General features: G+C 36.2%; 1 protein-coding gene across 1 annotated transcript in view; it reads right to left on the reverse strand.

The window, feature by feature from the left end:
* Window positions 1-23,306, reverse strand: part of pappa2 (pappalysin 2) — a 60,131-nt gene that overhangs the window by 28,835 nt on the left and 7,990 nt on the right. Inside the window, exons 3-12 of the mRNA XM_082172604.1 lie at window positions 17,676-17,824; window positions 14,293-14,586; window positions 13,413-13,605; window positions 12,853-12,974; window positions 7,831-8,013; window positions 6,430-6,733; window positions 3,321-3,449; window positions 3,056-3,141; window positions 960-1,153; window positions 658-771 (exon numbers count right to left, since the gene is read on the reverse strand). Of these exons, the coding sequence (XP_082028730.1) occupies window positions 658-771; window positions 960-1,153; window positions 3,056-3,141; window positions 3,321-3,449; window positions 6,430-6,733; window positions 7,831-8,013; window positions 12,853-12,974; window positions 13,413-13,605; window positions 14,293-14,586; window positions 17,676-17,824 (1,768 nt within the window). The remainder of the gene's footprint in view (window positions 1-657; window positions 772-959; window positions 1,154-3,055; window positions 3,142-3,320; window positions 3,450-6,429; window positions 6,734-7,830; window positions 8,014-12,852; window positions 12,975-13,412; window positions 13,606-14,292; window positions 14,587-17,675; window positions 17,825-23,306) is intronic.

Here is a 23,306-nt window from a genome sequence, read left to right on the forward strand (position 1 = left end):
AGGCATTATATAGGTAAATTTGACCTGCTGACACTTATAGCCTATAGGTATAAATGCCCCGTTTAATCTGGTTATATCGAAACAGTTTTTGACAACAGGGGATTGTGAATAACACAATTTCAGTAAAAGTCAATGACTAGGAGACTTGGATATTTTATTGAAAATCAGAGGTGTAAAGTCCAGTATTTTGTTCCAATCACCTGGATTTGCTAATCAGTTTTTCAGCCAGGAGATCAGCTGGCTGAGTTCATGGGTGGAATATAGGACTTTTACTTTCTGACCCCTGGACTTTATACCTCTGTTGAAAATCTATGTACATTTGAAAAACAGCCATGGGAAAATTTAACCCTGTGACGGTTCTAGTGTTAATGCATCCTTGCAGAGTAAAAGTACTAATTTATTTGAAGAAGAAAAAAGAATTATTCTTACTGAGCCCAAACTTTTAAATGGTAGCATACATAAAACTACTCAAATTAAAAGACCATTTGATTTCCTTTATTTTATAAAAACATTATTCAACATTTACTGGAAACACTAAATATGCATTATTTATGGACAAGGTATAAAAAAGGCCTGATATAGGCCTGATTATTTTGATAGAATAATCAGTAAAAAGTCTGTACTCTCAGCATTCATACACTGAGCATGTGTGTGTACCTTAAGCCAGACAGACTGATCCTGAGTATAATAGCTGTTCAGATGGGCAGTACAGGGGCTCCATGCATCATGAGCCACTACTTCATTTATGTCAAAATACTGCGACTTGCACATCTGATAAGGAAAGCAAAAAAAGAAATGTAAAATATATATGATTTCATTCAGAACAATCATATGGTTAATTTGTAACAAGTGGTTAATTTGAGATGTTGTTCAATAGGGTCAATAGACAAATCGTTCATAACTGCGAATGACATACAGAATAAACAAAGGGCTTAGCTCGAAGGGCAATATTTGTGTACCTGAGTGAGCACAGGCTCCCCCGTGACCCTAGAGGCAGGGCATCTCTGGTCCTGATGTGAGCCTGAGGCGGTGGACGCCCACTGATCAGTGAACCCCTGGGGAGTGAAAAAGCCACAGTCTTGGATGCTGGAACCTCTTTCAAACTCCTCGCACACTCCATCCCCTTCAAACACGTAGCACAAGCTCGGCTGACCTGAAAGAGACAGAAAAAGTAAGAGAGAGTGAACACAAACTCATCATAAGTAACAAGTAATTAAATTGGCAGAATAGGAGAATAGGCTTCACTTGTGTGCGAATTGAAAATAAAAGGAGCGTGATTCCACTCAGACGATTAAATAAACAATCAAGATGTCGCATTGAAATGTGTGGATGATGTCATTACATATGAATGAGTTATGACAGAAGTGCACGTGGAGGCAAAAGGAGAATTAGCATGTTATTAAAGTGAATTTGTTAGAGAGGGACACGTGTGAATGACATCAGAGTCTTGCATGAGCTCTTGTCTGAGAATGCTGCAAGGTAAGAGAAAGATGACTCATTGGTGGGAACAGCTTATCAAAGGCAAGGGGCTCAAAAGGGTTCTAACAACAAATTAAAAACACAAGCATTTGATTGGCCGCCAATGCTGAACAGCTGACCTAACCCACATGCCAATGCCAAAGGATTTACTCCTAAGCTTTTTTGATCTTTGCTCCCCAAATACGCTCGTGGAGATAATATATGAGAGCTCCAAATGTGGCATTAGAGTAAATATCGCAAAAAAAGCCATTCCTGAATGCCCTGAAAATGTGGTTACAAGCTACTATGAAAACATTGGGATGTTTGAGACATTGAGTCAGTCGCTGCTGCGTCTATGGTCATGTTTGAATTAGACACTTCTTTTATGCTTCACGCTCATAGAAAATGCACTTTCAGTCACGAAAACAACATTGACTAAATTGGTGAACAATTTGTTTGTTTTTTTCCTGAGTCTTCCTGGATTTTCTCACTCTCACTATGTACATTATGTAAAAATGGCATACAGTTAGATGATATAATTGTTGTGAAGATCAATTGCAGCCTACAACATGAACTTGCACCACTTTTGAACGTTCCCAATAGTGTGATGGCATAAAACTATGAAAATATTGACTAAGAACATCTTCATTATATGAAATAGCACAAGTTGTGTTGCTGTAAATTACCTAAAATCCAGTTTGGACTGGATACTTTGAAGTCTGGAATTAATCTTTGAATATCTCGCCAAATATATTGCGTAAAGATACAAACCGAATGATCAGACATCACAGATTCTGCTGTCAGGGAAATTACTCATTATTCATATTGGGGAAGTGTTTTTTTCTACTTTTTCTTTTTTGGTCAGCCTTGAAATAAAAACAACAGTGATTTCTCGATAATCCACACCTCAGTAACATGAGAGGAAAAGTTTATTTATTTATTTATTGATCCTAGATTTTTATTCACATATTCATATACACATACTGTATACTGGATATTGAAAATTATATGATGTCCCAACAACATTAACAAAATCATTAAGGATTTCTGTATTTTGCTATATAATATTCAACAATAAACTAAACATCGAATGCTTGTACAGTTTCTGATCTACAGATTATACATGTACAGATTATAGATGAAGATTTTGGCAATATTAAAAGAATAACGATTCTGTGCATCTGATGACAGATAGTCTAGTGTTATAAGAATGGAATCAGGAATTTGTCATTCTTTTTTCATTTCATTCATAATGCTTTTCAGAAGGAATACTCAATATATAATATTACACAATGCTGAAAATGTAGAGTCATTTCGATTTTTTTGAATAGGTGCAAAAATAAAGACAGGGTCATTTGAAGACCTCCACATTTTCTCCTTAATTCAGTCTGAGAGAGAAAAACAGTAGCAGAAGAATCCAAATCTACAGAAGACATATTGTTTTGGCTTGATTTGTTTTGTTTTTGCGAGCTGGTTATGATTATTGGTTTATTATCCTGTGTGGACTTTTCTGGTGCATCTGTTGTGGTGTTTACAGTCTGAGGGCCAGAGTTCTCAGTGGACAGTGAGAGTATTTGTTTTTGCGAGAGTGACTCACTATGACACTTGAAACCTGGTTCAACATGGCATTTTTTTGAGCAGCCGTCTCCATCTAAGAGATTCCCGTCATCACAATCCTCAGTCCTGTGGGGGAAAGATATTGAAGCCAAGGGTTACAGTTATGAAATACGTGGAAGTTCTTTGGCCATGCTTCAAAACATGAAAGACTCAAACAAATACTCAAAAATATGAAACATTCTTTAAAAATGACTCAAGCACATAACATGCAAAGCCTCTGACAGACCCAATAAGTTTATACTGACCCCTGTAGTGTGCCATCACCACAGAAATTTTCTCCATGAGTATAAACCAAGCCTGGGGAAAGTTCACTGAAAAAACCGTCCGACTCCACCTGGATCTTGTACAGGTACTGAACATCCCTCTGCACATCACTATAAGCAAACAAATGCAAACACATACAGAAATGGATACATAGTTGGTAAAGTAATGAGCAAGTGGTGAGAACATTAAAAAGTTGAATGAATTAGTATGTGTGTGTGTGTGTGTGTGTGTGTGTGTGTGTGTGTGTGTGTGTGTGTGTGTGTGTGTGTGTGTGTGTGTGTGTGTGTGTGTGTGTGTGTGTGTGTGTGTGTGTGTTTATATTGCTATAGCTCTATTGCTCGAACGCACAGTATGAATTTAAAACATGCAGCAGTAATACTTGATCTAAGCTATATTTATTCTCAGGGTGATCTCAAATCTAACCTTGTTAAAAATGGAAACGACCTTTTAATGTTGAGGGTATCACTGCATGTCCCACTGTGATGTACCTCAGGGTATCGATCTGATCTGATTCAATGACCCTATAAAAAGAGTCTCGCCATGATTGCCAAGGCTTGTTTGATTTCAGTCATTTTCCGGCTGGTGGTAAGATGATGCCTAGCTAACTGAGCATCATCTACTTTCTCCAGTGGGTCTTATTACTCAACAAATTGCCCTTATTAATTATGGATCACTTCCAGGGACAGGGAAGGGGAGAGAGACTATTGTTCTGAGGTCGCAAAGGGAGATCCAATGAAGGATGTGAAGTGATAAGATAAAGTCATATTTCTCTCTTCGTAGCACAGACAGTTATAGAGAGAGGCAGTTACCTACAGCACAAGATGCTGGTGCTGGTGAGGTATAACATTTTATTTGTCAATTGTACAGTAGAATAGCCATTAGTCTCCTAAAACCTTTATCTCTGTGACTAAAGCCCAATTTATACTTCTGCGTCGGACCTACGCCAGAGTCTCTACGCTGTAGGCAACGCGTTGGTTTTAATTTATACTTCTGCGTCGTTGTCCGCGTTGATGCGCAATTACTTATGCAGAGGGACCATGTGAAACCCGAGGGAGGGGTTCTAGCAGACCAATCACAGCGCTTGCGTCCGCGTAGAATTGACGCGTTGTTACATTTTTGGAGAGGTGCGCGTCAGGGTACACCGAAGGGTACGCGTGCTAAACACAGCCTACGACGTAGCTATGGCGTAAGTTCGACGCAGAAGTATAAATTGGGCTTAAGGAGAGGAGAATTTAGCACACTTGAGCTTAAACGCATCAAATGTCTGTACACATTTGGGCTTGTCTAACTTCAGATGTTTTAACCTTCTTGACTGTATACAACTATTTAAATCATTCAATGAAAAACATAATCTTTCTTAAAACGTAATTAAGACACTCAAGAAATAATATTCACATCCTTTTTACAGCATAACTAGTCAATAATATAATCTTGGAAGCCATTCTTAAATTTGTCGTTTTGGTGTTTGGATTCCTCTATGATTCAACCCTGTTACCAAAGTTATTGTAAGAAATCTTTTTTTTTGTTTCTTTTTTTTGTTTATGGAAAATAAAATAATAAACCACTATTTGAACTAACTTTGAGTGTTATATTTGTGTTAAAAATGTGTAAACCTTATATATATATATATATATATGATAAAAAATGTTAAAAAGTAACATATGTCAATGTTCCAAAAAAATCAATTTTCACAATTCAAAATATTTGCGGACGGACAGACAGACAGACAGACAGACAGACAGATAGACAGATAGACAGATAGATAGATAGATAGATAGATAGATAGATAGATAGATAGATAGATAGATAGATAGATAGATAGATAGATAGATAGATAGATAGATAGATAGATAGATAGATGAATAGATAGCTCATAACATATTTAGTATGGGTCCTCCTGAGGTTAATGATCAACAATTTCTGAAGGTTAAAAGAGAATGTCTTCATTACCCTACCCAATTCGTGGGAAGTGCTTTGTTTTTGCTGCAGACCTCATGGTGGCACTGTAGCCCACTTTCCCACAAAACCATATTTAATCCCACTCCCATTTTCCCCTCTTCTCATTGTCACTCTTTTTGTCTCCCATGCCAAATGACAGGTCTCTCACTTACTGCACGCTAACTACACTGAGAGCATTACTCCCTTCAGCCGGAGATTGGAAACAATTTTAGAGCAGCTACAAACAGCCATGGGTGTTTACTGTTTCTACGGGTAAAGCGGTCACATTGGTTTATATACTAGGGTTTCATTGTACCATTCTCATTGTACCCATATCTATCTATCTATCTATCTATCTATCTATCTATCTATCTATCTATCTATCTATCTATCTATCTATCTATCTATCTGTCTGTCTGTCTGTCTGTCTGTCTCTCTCTCTCTCTCTCTCTCTCTCTCTCTCTCTCTCTCTCTCTCTCTCTCTCTCTCTCTCTCTCTCTCTCTCTCTCTCTCTCTCTCTCTCTCTCTCTCTCTCTCTGTGTTACAATCTGCCTTTCTTTCCTTTCCCTATCCACATAGCTCAATCCATCTTTTTCGAGTTTCCATCTTTCGGAGCTTACAGGACTTGTGGAGGGAACTTTTCTGGATATGTTACATTCTCTGATCCACATTATTAATCTCTAGACATTTTGACCGATTGCAAGTACTTGAACAACAATCCAGTTCCCAGTTGATGAATTTCTATTGGAACAAGCATAATAAAATGTGACAGGAACAGAACAGAAATTGGCTATGCATTGATACTTGACTGGCTAATGAAATGGCTAATGATTTTTTTGAGTCGTTTCGAAAATGGTTGAACAATACTTAAACAGTGATACACTGAAGATACAATTCGATGACAGTTTTAGACATGCAACATGTTCAGCATTTATACTTAAACCACACTTAAAAATAATACTCCCAGAAATACTGTAAATCAACCAGAAACACAATAAAAACATGACAAAGACATAATTTGAAAAAGCTTGACAGTATTACTAATGGCTCACCAATTTCGAATAAATATTTCAAAATATAATCTTTACTTTATAATTGTGTCTACAAACAAAATAAAGTGCTATCATTAATCACACAGACACACGTTCCTACCTGTCAGTGTACGTGCGCTGTCTGACGGTGACGGGACTCCGGTCCTCTCTGATTGGTGGCTCTCTGAGCACTCTGTAGAGAAGGGGATGGCATCCAGAGCACAGGGGATTTTGGGGTCGCGAGGTCAGCAAAACAGCATCAATCTCAAGCTTCTTGTCAAAGGTGGAGATTTTAATGGCCTTGACCTTCTTACTAGTGTGTAAATGGAGTGTCAAAGGAATATCACAGAAAGCATGCTGGGGACCTGTGTTGACCGACTCGTCGTTCTCCATTATGAACATAATATTAGCAATTGGTTTTTGATCTGTGGAAAAACAGAGGACTGGATTCAAATAAACAATTACTACACAGCTGGTCAGAAGTTTGTTGCAAGTAAGATTTTTTTTGTTCTTCTATTTTTGATAGAATAGGGTTTTGAATAGCGATAGGATCTAGGATGATGAATAGAAATTTCAAAAGAACAACATTTACTTGAAATATAAATTTTACTTGAAATAGATTTTAACAATTTTTTAGAAAATGTTTTGTACCAATGTAAACATAGAACTGACACTTCAAAGTAGAATTGGTGATTGATCGGAATAAAAGTACTGATTCCTTTCCAAAAAATACAAATCTTACTGACCCCAAACAATAGGGTACAACGGGGCTAAAGGCACACATTAAGAAAATTGTGCTTTTCACTGCTCCCAGTGTATGATTGCAGAAATATATATATATATATATATATATAATGTTTTTATTGAACATTGATGGAGCATTGATGGACATTTTGTGTGAAAATAAATCATAAAAGTGGTTTATTTTTTTGTTTATATATGAGGCGGCAAGGTGGGCTTTTTAGCACACCTTATAAATGGCTCACAAGCATGGGGCAAAATAGGCACAAATTAGTGATATAAATACTTTAGCTAAAAAAATATGTTTTTAATAATGTCTAAGTTAATACTTGTTCAAAACAACCACTTCAGCAAAGTTTGTACTGTTTTCTGTTTATTTTGAAAAATACCACACTTTTACATATTCTTCTGTTATTGAAAAACTGTTGCTGTTACTGTTAGCTTGAAGAAAACTGAAAATCATTAAGAAGACCTTGGTCTCAAAATATATTTAATAATTTTAGCAATTATCATTTGCTATTTAAATCTACATTTAAATCAAAGTAGCACATAATCAACTTTGTGCATTTGCCCGCGATTGCATCAAGAATCAGCCAAAAATCCACGTGCATCTTGAAAAGTGGACGTTTTGGAAAGTGCTGCGGCACGTTTATGTGCCATCTAGTGGTTTGGAGGAAAAAAAATCAAAGGCGCCTTTTACCCCGGTGCGCCTTTAGCCCTGTTGTACCCTACTGTATATTTCCATAATGTCAGGTGTTTTATATGTTCAGACAGTACTAACTGGCTGAGGTGTAGGTGATCCAGACGGTCAAGCTGTCAGGGACAACCGGATGAAGGAAGTACAATTCCAACACGCAACCCTCAGTCTGGGGGCACGGCGTGGTCATGTTGGGCTCATATAGGTTGACTTCAGGACTCCAGGCATGCATGCTGGGCTCACATGGCTGGTACACATCAGGGGCCCCTGCAAAAAACACATATGCAAACCTCATCCAAAGCAAAAAAGAAAATGCTCTAACTTGCCATCAAAAGTTAAGGATCTTTTTGGCAAATGGGACATATACCTGGAAGGATGAGATAATTAATTGCAATAAAACTGGCATATTAGCCCTGAAACAGGATTTCCATAGCAATGCATTCAAAAACTTAGCAAAATAGTGAACTGCTTTGCACAGTGCACTTACATGCACACTTAAATGCTGCCTCCATAGGCAGTTCACTAGGTTTAGGAACCTAGCAGTTCTGTGTGTTTATTATGAACAACCATTTAATCTCTTGAATCTTCCATCTTGTTATGACAATTTTCACAAAAAGACAGGATGGGAGGCAAAGAGGAAGAAACCAAGTGAAAGAGAAAACAGAGAGAGAGTGTCTGGGAAAAACCACATGTCTTGGCAATGGATGTGAAGCACATTTCCCCAGACCTCAATCGACCGTAAGACCCAGGTGCAACTTGGCAAAGGAGACAGATTGGCTCCTTAATTGGGACAGACAAGACAGTTAATGTCCTCGGTGGCATGAAGAACAGAAGCAAGACAGGGGAAAGTAATCCCAGGAGTCCTGGGGCAGCACTCACAAAAACACATTTGGGGACTTTACTGTGCCCACTGATAGCGGCATTTATTGCACACACGATCAACGCCACCGTGGTTCATAATGTATGCCAGTGTTCAGATATGGTGAATGCAGCAGACTACTGCAATCTGGCAGAGTTTTCTGGGAATGTGCAGCATCGCACCACAACTGTGATCCAGGAACCTACCCAATCATTCAAAAGTTTGGGGTCGGTAAGATTTTTGTATGTTTTTCAAAGATTTGTTAATGTCCACTCACCAACCTTCTACAATGTGAGTAAATCATTCGCATATGCAACCATATTTCACACTAGGCGACTAAAAAATGTATTTAATTAGCCAATAGCTAGTAAATTTCACTAGTTTCAGCCTGACACAGTTATCATTTTCACGTCCTGCGCCACGTTGTCTAAATAGCAAATGCATTTGTGCGCCCATGGGCATGCTGGTCTGAAAACGAGGTGTGTTCAGGCACAATGTTGGCGCGTTGCTATTTTGAGGCAACTGAAATAGACTGCGCCATTGCCCAACAAAAACCTGGTCTAAAGTCAATGGCGCAATATTTTTTTTGTTATTTAAAGAGCGCGTTAGTAATGTGCGCCTATAGGCGGGTCCACAACGCGCGTACACTCAGCTTAATACACACACAGGGACGGGCAGCAGCACACAAACTAGCCAAATTAAAAATAAAAGGATTAAAATGTAAAATATTATTATTGTGTACATAAAGATATGGTGGAATCCGGCTTGTCCCGTAGATGGTCTGCTTGCGCGCTTCAACCTCGCGCACGAGCAGATCTGTTTGCTCTCTGGAGAAGCGTTCAGTCTTTCCGCTTGCAAATTCCGTCATGTAAATAGCGAATCCGCCATGGTGCGAGCGCAACTGGCTTTTAAAGGGAATGGGAGATAAGACTCTGCTTGGTCTATTTCACGTTACGCCCAAAACACACCCATTACTCATTAAGAGAATAGGGATAACCCTTTTAGACCATGCGCATCTCGCGCCAACCATTTTTCCCGTCGTTAAACTAGCAAAAGTGGATTCAGACACGCCCTAACTGCACTTGCGCCGTGTGCTTTAGACCATGCGCGTAGATCGTTAAAATAGGGCCCATCATTTCATTGCCTGCTGAGCTTTGGCTGAAAGCACCCTCTGTTGCATTAGATCTGAATGCAGGGCTCGACAATAAGTACTGCCCGATGGTCAAGAGTGATGGAACTGTCACTGTCCCGATCGAGCCAGTGCTGCATCAAGTTTATCATTTGCACGTGTTTTTAAGCTTTGCCAACTTAAATATTCGAATTGAATTTAAAATATTCAAGTAGTGAACAGTAAAGAGAATTTAATTATCAGAATTAAATCCCAGAAAACCATGTCTGACAGCATGCAAACACATTAAAAATGAAGTTCTCTTTCACATCTTCTTGCACTTGAATGGACAATTTTACACAAAATTAGGTCAAAATGGCCGTCTTGGCGAGTATCCTAGTAATCATAGTCGGATATGTTGGAGTGAATGTAAACAGTTGAGAAAGACAACGCATGTGTAACAGTATCGTTATATTGAAACCATGTATTATGTCTTGTGACAACAAAGTGACAACAGCTTAATATGCTTGCTACTGTCTGTGTTTTTAATGTTAATCAAACAACAAAAAATACACACACTGCTCTTGACTGAATAACTTATGTAACTTTAATAAGGAATCATCTATATTACATATTTATACAGTGAAGCCTGTGCAATGTTTTTTGTTTTACATTTGATTATTCAGTTTCTGTTTTAATTTCTGTCAAAAATAGATTTTTTTCTTTTGCATTGTTCATGCATTCCATGTAAAAAGTCTGGCGAGTAAAATGTACTAGCCTATGGCGACTCGAGCTTCAGTGTGTCCGTAGAGGGTTGCTCACCAAGGCTGCATATATTTGATCAAAAATACAGTCAAAACAGTAAAATGGTGAAATATTATGACAATTTCTGCTTTATCATAATTTTATAATGCAATTTATTCCTGTGATGGCAAAACTGAATTTTCAGCATCATTACACCAGTCTTCAGTGTCACATGATCCTTCAGAAAAGATTCTAAATATGCAGATTAGTTGTCCAAGAGACATTTCTTATTATTATCAATGTTGAAAACAGTTGTGCTGATTAATATTTGTTTTGGAAACAATGATAATATTTCTGGATTCTTTGATGAATACAATGTTCAAAAGAACAGCATTTATTTGAAATAGAAATCTTTTGTAACATTATCGATGTATTGTCACTTTTGATCAATGACACCCTTGCTGAAAAATCTATTTTATAAAAAACTTACTGAACCTAAACATTTGAATGGTAGTATAATCAGCTCTTTATAAATAAATTAATAAATGTTAAACTAGGTAAAACCGAAAGTCCACACCAGAAAGCATAGTAAAATAGGTCAAAATTAGTAAAAATCAAAGGTTTAAAAAATGGCTGAAAGGTAAAAGCATGCTTGACTACATCACATGTCAGGTTATATGCTTGTATGAAAGAGCACAAACGTTACTATCAGGCCATGTGAACTCCCTGCCTCCAAAAGTTTTTACAATGATCGATTAAACTGCTCTCCCGGTCAAGAGAGAGACAGATAGACAGGCAGAAGCTTTGAGTCACAGAGCGCTCCTTTGCACCCAGCGTGGCCTCACATGTGTGGATGTGTACAGGGTAAACAGCAGCAGGCCAAGGCAAACCATAAAACTCAATTGGTCAGATAAACAGAGCGAGGGCCTCCACACACAGTAGAATTAATGACTGTATCAGATGTGGTGTAATGCTACCGCAGGGAGAAGCAATGCGGCAAGATCTGTGAGCGTGTCATCCTTCCTTCTTTCAGCAACCTTAACCAGGTCTCTGTTCGCTCTGACTCAACCCTTATTTCTTAAAAAGCTGCCTTGTGGTACATACAGAGGCTACGGTACAGGTAAGCAGGGGCGAGTATCACAAGATGTGAGATCTGAGATCCAAATATGATTTGTTGGTATTGAATTGGCCTGCGCTAATCTGGATATCAAATGATTGACCGTGGTATTACCATACGCATTATTTCATACCACACAAACAGTGTCATATTGCTCTTAAAGTCTTTATGACGTGATTAACTGACCGACAAAATAATTCACATTAGGTAGTCATCATGCACTTCATCATGTTTTTAAAAATAAACCAAAAACAATAGGTTACCGTAATTTATTACAGACCTGAACCAATGGTAGTAAATATCATTCATCATTAATATCACAAAGATATTGTTTTCTTAGAGATATATATTTTTATTTTCAGATTTAAGGCTTCATTTCTCATCAATCTGTTTCTCAAAACAAGTCTCTGGGCCAAAAATCACTCTCCACTACCACCTAACTGGATGATTTTATGTTTGACCTCTCTCATGATACTGTGCTTTATGAAAACGACTACATATCAGGGGAGCATTTCCACATTTTGGGTGGACTTTTCAAAGCACAATCTTATCCGTGACACGTCAGTGAGTGGGCAGACCAGATGCTAAGAGATTTCTGATTAGAATAATCAGTAACATCTGTTAGGTGAGGAATGAAGTTGAAAAGCTGCACAGGATACACATCGCTTTTTATGACGGGCCGCTTCTGGACGCCACCCAATATTACCAAAACTTGATGCTGTGCCAAGGGTCTTTTTTTATTCATTGATGGCAAAAAGAGTGTTCTTTATCCTGGCAATTATGATTTAATGATTTATTCCCTAAATTTTTCCAGACTCGCACGCACCTGGCCTGCATGAGACTGAACGATCCACCTGAATGTGAATGCACAAGCTCGGAGAAAGAAGCCAGGGCTAAATTCTCTCTATCCTCATTAATCAAAGTGCAGGTATTGCTTTTAACATTGACGATCACTCGTGACATATTCAGTGGTGTGTTGAGGATCAAGCACACGTCCAACAGCATTTATGTCAGATACAGCATTCAGTTATGCGCTCACCATCTTACAATTCATGACATATGCTTGTGGAAGAACTTTGTAGGATCCTGATATAATGCTATAATACAGCAGTCTGCTAATTTGATTGCCTGAACAGCATTTCAAGAGTACTGATATACAGTCCAACAGTAATGGGACTGTTTTTCTACTGTTTGTATCATTCAGCTTGCCTGTATTTTGCAAAAGCACTAAAGCACCAAAGTATCTAGTATTATAATAAAGAATGACAGAGTACTAACCCACTGCTTCCTCTGGTGTCCAGTATCCAGTGGAATCACAGGCGTGAGGAGAAGTGGCCTCATGGGCGTACTGATGGAGCGCTCCGTTCTCATCACAGAGATGGCAGTTTATGCCACCCTCCCTACACAGCCACAGAGAATATCTTTTAAACAGTGGATGAAATATAAATAAATATAAATATATATAAAAAATGGGGTGCTCAAAATATTTTTTTGCCCTGCTTTGTAGTGCCATGGATCACTTTATGCACTTTTATTGATAGTGAGCTATCTGATGATGAAAAAAAAAAAGTTTAAAAGGCCTCCAAAACACATTTGGATAGCAATGTAATCACATACAAAACATTACAAAAGCAAGTGTATATCCATCTATTTCCATGTGTTTTCACTTAATAGAATGAAAGTTGAAGTTGAATATGTAGTTGCGGAATTGCAGCATATTTAACATCTGGTTAAACTGCATTGCTGGCTGTTAGTAAACAAAACACCTTTGAGAATCCAAAAAAGAATGTAACATGAATGCATGTTATTTGCTATACTATGTGCACGCCTTACTTTACCTGTGGACAAGTGGCCCACTGATTGGATACGGCCAATGAATTGAGACGGAATCTGAGTCTTGACCAATAACCACTGGTGCAAGAGGAACAGGGGTGGGCTTTCTGCCTTGGACCCAGGTTTTGTAGACCAAATCAATATAGCAGTGCATCCGAGCTACTTGATTGGGTGTAAAATGGTTTGTACAGTCATCATCTGTAAAAAAAAAAAAAAAAAAAAAACTTTCACATTTGAAATTTTCCATTGTTTTATTCACATTAATTTGATCCTTAATTTAATAAAATCAAATTATGTTATTAATACTGAGGTGCTCGTGTATACACTACTGTTCAAATGTTTGGGATCTCCTTTTATTCAGCAAAGATGCATTCAATTGTTTAAAAATTACAGGAAAGACATTTATGGTGTTACTGTAAAAAGATTTTTACTTCTACTTGTCTTCAAACTTTCTATTAATCAAAGAATCCTGAAAAAAAAAAACATTTCATTTATCAGCACAACCATTTTCAACTGATACTACTAAGAAATGTTTCTTGAACAGCAAATCAGAAGAATAATGTGACACTGAAGACTGGAGTAATGATGCTGAAAATTCAGCTTTTGCCATCACCAGAATAATTTAAATTACAAATTATACTTAAATAGAAAAAAAAATTATATTAAATTATAATAATATTTCACAAAATTATTGTTTTTGACTGTATTTTTGATCAAATAAATGCAGCCCTGTTGAACTTTTTTTCACTTTTCTTTTTTCATACTGATACCAAACTTTTGAACGTGTATATACACTACAAGCATGTATAACTTAAGTTAAACACTAACATCAATATTTTTTAAGTGAAACTGGCTCTTCAGAAACAGAAAACTGATCGGGACTACCTGTGTAACTCATGTAGTTGTTGTACGGTGTGTTTTTGTACTGGGTGAGGCCACAAGTGTCATTGACTGGATCAGGATCGTGACAAGCTTTCGATTTTGGCGTTGGAGCTGTATCGGCACACAGATCTCCAGTCTCCATGGATGCGGTGGTCTCTTGACAGGGGTCATCACATGACTCGCGTTCACTCACACCCTTAAACACATGGTACAGTCCCAAAATATGACCCATCTCATGGATCATGGTGTTGTTGTGTCCTTTGGTGCCAAAGTAGGAGGGGTTAAGAATCATTCCACCTAAAAAAAAAAAAAATGACACAAATGTACATCTCTGCAGTTGATGAAACAATATAAACTTTAACCTGAAAGAACACTGAGGTGTAGATTCTAAAGTTTAACTTTAATCTCAAAGCCAGAAGTCTGTGAGTATATCAAACTGATTTGTTCTGAAATACTGCTGCATAAAACATTATGTAATCTAACCTGTAAACAGGACCACCGCAGCTAGGATTACCAGAAAGAACAGTACAATGTTCTAACCACTTTCAGAACATTACAATGTATTTAAGATCCCACACCTGCTGAATGGTACCACATTGGCAACTGTTTTTATATCCAAATAATGTAATATATATCTTAAAACAATGTGACATTTATAACTGCTTAAAATCCATGCAGATGTTCAGCTGTTTAAGAGCAAATATGAAATGACATTGAAAGAATAATTTGCATAATTTTTTGTTATATAGCACTTATAGTGTTTATACATTTTATTAGGTTTTAGAGCAACAACAAAAAAAAAGGAATTTGTTTTCTAATTAAAAACAGAAGTTGGTTTATGTGGCCCTGAGAAAAGCTTTCTCTTCTAGATTTGTGCTCCACCACAGACAGACCATTTACAGCGGATATCCAAGATCAGAGAGAATGACCTTTTTATTTAGGAAATATCCATGTTTTATGGGAGTTCAGCCAAACGTTCAGAGCTTGGCTAGACACGTCTGACAGACACAGATCATTTACAGTTATACCACAAGATCAGCAGTTCATGCTATGGTCTGATTTCACTTAAAGCATTCAGAGCAGTAGTTTGACCTTGTTCCTCAATAGACATCAAGGTACTCTCGCAAATAAGCTCATGATTTATGTGGAATTAAACCAGGGCAGGCTGTTGCTCAAACCCATACCATAAACCCGAGCCGCCTAATTTATGAGAAACTAATCTCGCATTTAACCTCCATGCAAGTCCACCGAAACATTTGTGGACAAAGATTGTCTTGCACCAAAGACAGTAAATCAAAAGCAGAGGTGGATTATGGGAATAGCAAGAATGGAGCCATATCTCTGAGTGATTAAAAGCAGCGTGGTCAGTCATTCATGAATTTATGTTACCTTTCATGTCTCAGACCACCTCTGGAATCTGTTTTATTCATCCAAGATGAATAAAAACAAAACTAACTTTTTACAAACTTTTTACTCAACACTCTGGTCAATCGATTTTATGAACATTTCATAATTCATTTTTCCTTCTTAAATTGACCTACCATGGTTATTGGGATACAGTTCTTCTTGGCTCTGTTTAAAGCATGCCAGGGTGATCAGGACCCTAAGGACCCCTTCCTGAAGAGGTTTATTTTGTAATTACAAAAGGCTGTCTGGACTATCCTGTTTATTACATGGCTACTACCAAATAAGAAAATAATAGTGCAACTAAACAATTTAGCGGTCACAGGTTTTTGACAAATAAGTATCCAGTCAAGTAATCAAGATAATCATGAAATAAGTATAGAATACCAATATAACATTTGGGGGATTAAAATAAATCTTTAAGGTACTGTATATAAAATACATAAATAAAATATAAAATCAAATTAATTGTATTAATATGCGAAATATAAAATCAAATGTCATACACTTTACTATAAGTTTATATAACTTAACATAATGCCACATGAAATACCAACAAACAATGCTTTTACAGCATTTATTAATCTTGGTTAATGGTCATTTTTACATGTTCTTATACATTTTTATTTTTACATTTACAAGTTCTATGAATTAAAATCACTTAATGAATTATGAATGAAAAATAATTAAAAATGAACAACAATATATTAACAAAGGAGCATTACTCTGAATTAAATGCTGTGAAAATATTTGTTTGATACCTAATAAATGTATTAAATGTTTACAAATTAAACACTAATGTAAAGTGTTATCATATATATACTTTAACAATTGACTGTAGACAAATTCAAGCTCATAAAAACAGGCTGGTGCTAATTACTCATGCTAATGTCGGTTTAAAAGTTCACATTCTACACACAGGCCAAAATCATCTCATTAACAAAAGCTATAACCCAAAAAGCCAAGACCAAAATGTCTGATCATGGATCCTGAACCAATGGGAGGGGGACTTATATAAGAAACCTTCCTGCTTGAGAGAAATCTCCTTTTTAAAGGAGCTGGACTTCACCGAGACCATTTTAATGAGCTCTAAAACACAACAGCGACGGGTACTATAAAATCAGCTGGCAGTTGGATGGAGATGGCAACAGGGTAATACCCTTCTGTTGTTTTTGTTTGGTTGTTGTCGAGTTCCTTTTCTTCTCTCCCGGTGGACAGCCTTAATGATTAAGGGGCAACAGGGAAATCAATGCGTGCTGCAAGTGTTTTCTTTTATGCTTGAGATTACGGCCCATTAATCTCGTGAAGGCAAATACAGACAACAAGGAGGAAGAGACAAGAATGTGTTTCTTTAAAGAAAAGATTTAAGGCGATCGAAAAAAAGCAAGTCATGAACAAGAAGATGTATGGCATTAGGTACAAAAAAAAAAAACACATGTGCTTTGGGGAATGTAGCTAAAGGAAACAACCGAGTTCTTAACTTGACATTGTCCATGGTAGATTGAACCCAGTTGGGTATGGAGGCCAAGAGGTAGATCTGTTGTGTTAAGTCCCGGGTCTTTTATTTTGAAATATTAGTTTCTCTTTTATTTTAAAGTCTAGTCTAGTCTAGTCTAGATCAGGGATTCTCAACTCTTTCCTGCAGAGTTTGGCTCCAACCTTGGTCAATAACATTCTAGTAATCCTAAAGACTTTGATTAGTTTGTTCAGGTGTGTTGGATTAGGGTTGTGCAGGAATGAGAACCCCTGGTCTAGATGTACAATCAACTACACCTAGAATGGTGTAGTCCATTCTAGTCTAGCTGAATCATGTCTATGCTTATAGTTAAGTCATGTTTTCATCATTAAATATTCATGTTCACATCATTAGGGTTTTGGGCTTAAAAAAAATTGTTTAACCTTATTTCTAATAAAACTGGACTTAGGTTCTTCATTTTGTCATGTTCATGAGCTCTTGCATTACATTTGAGTGGACATCTTACCTTGATGAGTAAGGGCTTCTTTTGCCCATGGCCAGGTGGCGACTCCAGCAAGCTCCTCGCGTGCTGAATTATTAGCAAAGAACACGTTGAGCATGTCTGAACTGCTCAGATGAAGCAGCTCCTTCAGTTCCTTTATGCTCAGATAAGCCCTGTAGCAGAGATATTGACACACAGTCAAACCACTTTGCATAAAAAATAAGTTATTTTTAAGAGAAGTGTCATAAACATGAATGAACAGCATGAAAGACATTGGCCAAAGGAGAACCGGACCCCAACTGAGTCTGGCTTTTCATTTCTCTCTCCTAATGTAGTTTGGGTACCTTGCTACTATCGCCTTTGGCTTGCTTATGGGGGCACTTAACATTCAGTAATATTATTGATTTGATTGCACTGGCGTTATTGGATGAGAACCAAACATGATCTCAATTGAGCAAGATGATGACACAACCATTTTCTGCAGAGCTGCTCAAAAACAAATTTTATAATTGATAATTGATACACAGTTATTGAACTCTACATTTGTCTTGAACTGACTTCTGCTGAATAATGACTTCTGACTTCTGCTGAATCTTTTTTAGAGCTGCTTTACAGCAGAATTGAATTATTTTTGAAACAATGATTATTATTTCAAGTTATTAAAATATCAAAGTTATAATTGAGACTGTCAAATCAAGATTTAAAAGGGACTGACAGTTTAAAATTTTACTTAATAAATGGTTTTTAACGACACCTTTACTTATGGTACATGCCATCAGAAGTATAATCAACTGGAATTTGAAAGAGAACGAATATAAAAATTTCTGCGGTACGATGTGATACACGGTACGTGTTTTTAAATTTGCCTCTTGACTTTTATTAGCAGTTTGAATAACAACAGTCGTTAAAAAATCACTTTATGTCACAATGATTAGAGATTATAATTATTCGAACTGGTTATGGCACATGAAACGACTACCCTCTTTTTCATTCTACTCCCAGCTGTGATGAATCGCCATAGAGGGGCTTTGATGTGTGACGTTAACTTATTTTTACTTTGGAATATGTCACATGTCATTTTTCTCTTTTGCTTTCATAGCTGCTTAAGCCTTAGCACCTCATATCATTGGCCCGTTGGTTTGAAGAGGTCCGGTTTCTTAATGCCCTTTGGATCATTCCAAAGGGTCGAGCCTATTAGCTGAACCACCTACTGTTTCTTGGACCCGTTCCATGCGAGAATAAACCAAGCATCGTACTTCTGACATCGTTTTTTATTAAACAAGCAAAGGTAGAGCCATTCTTTTTGAGTGCTACAGTTGCCTAAATCTCTCCTATATGGCTAATTCAGCAAAACAATTCAAATGATTTAATTATTTATTTTTCACATGATTTAAAGGTGAACGATCTTTTCCAGATGTGATCTGGAAAATAAGTGCTACAAATATGTTTTGGACCATATTTTTTTTGTACAGTGAATCATTGTTGATTGAAAAGTCAATCAAATGCAGAATATTGGAAATAAAACACGTTTAGCAAAAGTGAAGGTTGCACATTATGACAGGTGATTTATTCTTTATTATTATTATTATTATTATTAGTCACAATCACTTTGCAAAAAATTATGTTCTTAATCAGTATTTTCTTTTTCTTTTTTAATCATAAACTTGTTAGATTTATACTGACAAAACAGTTGCCAAAGATGTAAGAAAAATACGTGTCAATTGAAATACAATCTCTGAAAAGTTGTGTTATGTTTTATTATTACGTTATTGGTTTTATTAGCAATTTATCTTCTCAAGAAATGTTATCTTGTTTATTCATTAGAAAGCACAAAAATACTGATTAGGAGAAGATTGAGACAAAATTCTGATTAGGATAAGATTAAGAAAAACTATTTTTTTGCAGTTAAAATTCTGTGATTTATCATTTCTATGCATTTCAGTGTTTTTCTAAAACCTTCCTGACTTACATTTGAATGCTTAGACTAAATATTCAACATCATGGACATCAGTGGCACTTGCAGCTGTACGGCTGTACGCACTGTGCGTACCATGAGAGGGCGCTAAGTAATTAAATTTTTTTAATTGATTATTAATCTATCTGTGTACACTCATGACATATTGAGAAAGCAAGAGAGAATGAGAATAAATAAAGGTGTGTGTTTGTGTGTTGTAACGTCAAATGTGTGTATGTGTGTGCAGTGGTAGGGGATCTGTAATCTAGTAAATCAAAGTAAATCTGATTGGCTACTTTAGTTTTGTTTAATTGGCGCTTTTTCCACACATGCATGAAAAATGACATTACAGATAGCTAATGTTAAAAACCAGGCTCAAAATGAGTAAACAATCTCTAAAACAGCTAAACTTCATTGAACTTTGCAATTTTTTGGGGGATTTTTCCAAATCTTTTAACCTTTTTCTGATTGTTTCGGGAAAAGATTCGAAGCATCAAGAGTGTCGAAAACAGTGGCATCTTGTGGCAAAAAATGGTGCTCTAAATATTTTATGGTTTTTATACTTTTTATATGGCAGAATCTATGATAGGCTATATATAAAAATTGTTAGTAATTGGACTTGAACTTCCAAACCCGAAGAGTATGGTCTGGGTTCAAACATTCTGACACGCAAAGTAGAAACATTCACATCAAGTGACTAGAAAGAGGTGAGAAAGAAAATAGAGGGGGGATAGACATGAGCATGGGCAGAATTTCCAATTCTCTGTCCTCCCTTCCCAAAATGACAACGACTCTCTTATGTCTCTTGCCGTCTAGCTCACACTTAAGTCATTACAATGACAGATCTGAAATCATTGAACTGCAGTATGGCAGTGAGGTCAGTCAGTCCTAAAGATTGGATTTGAAAAACAAATCCAATCAATGTGTGGTTTAAACAAATCTACAAGAAACATAAGTAAGAAGCAACAGTAGGAGGAAGTTAGTAAAGGATTATGAGAGGTTAAATAATGTATAAGAGACATGGCACAACAACTCATATCAAATATAAGCTGTGTACTCACAAGGACATAGATTTAAGTCTGGCCTGCGTCCTATTTACTTCCTACACTGTCTTATCAGATGTAAAGACAAAAATGCCATTAAAAAAGTACAAAAGTTTGTAACCTAGATGCATTGACTTGATGCGTTAAATTGACAGTCCTCGAGGAAAGATGACGAATTGCGTAGAAGAGGAAACAAAATGCACATAGAATTCACGATCAAGGTAGAGTCAAGGTAAGTGTGTTATTTGTGTATCAACAAATAATACTGGTTTAATAAATTACCAAACATTTTAAATCAAGTCAAAACATCACTTTTGTAGTTTTAAGCAACAAATCACATTTTACAGTGTGAGAGGCTAAAGGAAATATTATTTCTACTGGCTTTGATAATCAGTATTTTTTTTATTTTTTTTAAACAACACTCAGACTCAAGCCTCACATAAACAAATACTTCCTCCATGCCTGGAGATTAGTGGTTTACTAATAACTGTAAGCTGTGAGTGCTGACGGTATTTACCAGTCCAGCCTTTCAGTATGATTAAGGAAGAACATATTTATATACAGATGAATCGAATCAATTACCGAAAAAAAGAAAGAAAAGAAAACATGTTGTCCGTTTTTCCCTAAGCTTTCGCACAGGGGAATCTAATACTAACCACAAAACCAACTGATGCCACAAAAATGCTTATTCAGGGAACAAACATAATATGACAAAAACAACAGCAAATGAAAATGTCAGCACAGTCCTCTAATCAGAGGAATCACAACTGTCACTTTTTTTTCCGGTCAAAACAAACTTTTAAACGATTGAATGTTATATATTGTATATACAAAATTTTCCATAATAAACATAAATAAATAAATAAATGTGGCCATAGATTGCATGCAGATATATTAATATAAATATAATTTAAAATATTAAAGTATTAATATTAAATAAAGAATAATTCTGAAGATAATAATTCTGAAACAAGTCTCTTGTGCTCACCAAGGCTGCATTTATTTGATCAAAAATAGAAATCAGTAATATTGTCAAATATAATTACAATTAAGTAATTGTTTTCTATTTTGACATATTTTAAAATGTAGTTTATTCCTGTGATGGCAAAGCTGTATTTTCAGCATCATTACCCCAGTCTTCAGTGTCATGTAATCCTTCAGAAATCCTTCTAATATGCGGATTTGGAGAAAAATGAATTTATCATTATCAATGTTGAAAAGTTGTGCTGCTTAATATTTTTGAGGAAACCTAAAATGTATTTATTTTAAAAAGGCATTTATTTAAAATGTATACATTTTAGTAACATTATAAGTCTTTATTGTCACTATTAATGAATATAATTAAAATACTTGCTGAATATAAATATATATATATATATATATATATATATATATATATATTTTTTTTTTTACTTTTAAATCTCACTGACCCCAAACTTTTATGAATGGTACTATATACATACTTGTACTTTTATAATCATTTTATATTGTATAATTTTACAAAACATATTTTTATAAAACATATAGCCTACTTTCAAACGATTTATGACATTAAAAATTACTTACTTAAGATCTTGGGTTAATGTTCATTTCACCAGAGACTTGTGCCAACAAACCCTAGTCTCCCCTAATTCCTGTGCTATTAGCAGAGCAGAACTAATGGAAAAGCAAAAATAATAAAAATACTGGCCCTTTCGCCTTGCCCCGTCCTCCATTTTTCATGTCCTCCAACGTGTCAGACCACTCAAACAAAGCAAAGTTTTAAAAGCAGTTGTGTTTCCGGAGGTTAACACTTCAGAGAAGTAGATTTACTGTGCACGAAACTTGGATAGAATAAAGTATTTTAAGAAAAAAAAAAAAAAAACTACACACTTCACCTTATAGGTGGACACAATCCTTTTGAATAACACAGAGAAAAAAAAGAAAAAAGAAAAAAAACATTTATTGAAACAGGTAGTTTCAAAACCACCATTCCACATATCTTGCAGCAGAATGAATAAAGAAATAAATACATCATAAATCGCTAAAATTGCTAAACATCTATCAAAGATAATTACTAAAGAGAAGAGATATCAGGTAGTTCAGTTCTATTGGCTTAAATGTCTGAACTAAAATGTCTTTGCTTTCTTCTCGTTCCATTTCTGGAGCTTGCCAAAAAGCACCTGGTGGTTCCCCTGTGCTGTTTTTCTCTGCTTCAACAACAAAATTGAGTAGTGACAGCCATTGGCAGGTACTTGAGCTTTACTGCCCAGCAGCAGATACCTGGACTATAACTCACACAGCAAAGCATTAAAATCCCAGACCTCGACATAAAAAGCACGCTATACAATTGCCATCAAAATGTCATCCCTGCATTAATTCTCTGCAAACTCTGGACCGCTGCCTTAACGATACGCGCTTCCAGCATAGTAAGGAAAGACCTATCTAAGGGCTTAGTCTATGAGTCCAAGGCTAATACGGTCCCATTGGCTATCAGCATTTCTACTTATTGACACATCATATTTAGAGGAAAATAAGTCCAGTGAATGAACCTTTGCTTTTTGAATATGGAGTGCCAAGGACAGCATGCTACTCAAGGTCACTACCATTACAAAATGTTGGCCTAGATAGTATTAAGGAGGTCTTAAATTCCCTGAAGAAATCTTTTAGCATTCCTAT

Source organism: Leuciscus leuciscus (assembly GCF_965113295.1).
Source record: "Leuciscus leuciscus genome assembly, chromosome: 6".
In the NCBI taxonomy this organism is placed as follows: domain Eukaryota; kingdom Metazoa; phylum Chordata; class Actinopteri; order Cypriniformes; family Leuciscidae; genus Leuciscus; species Leuciscus leuciscus.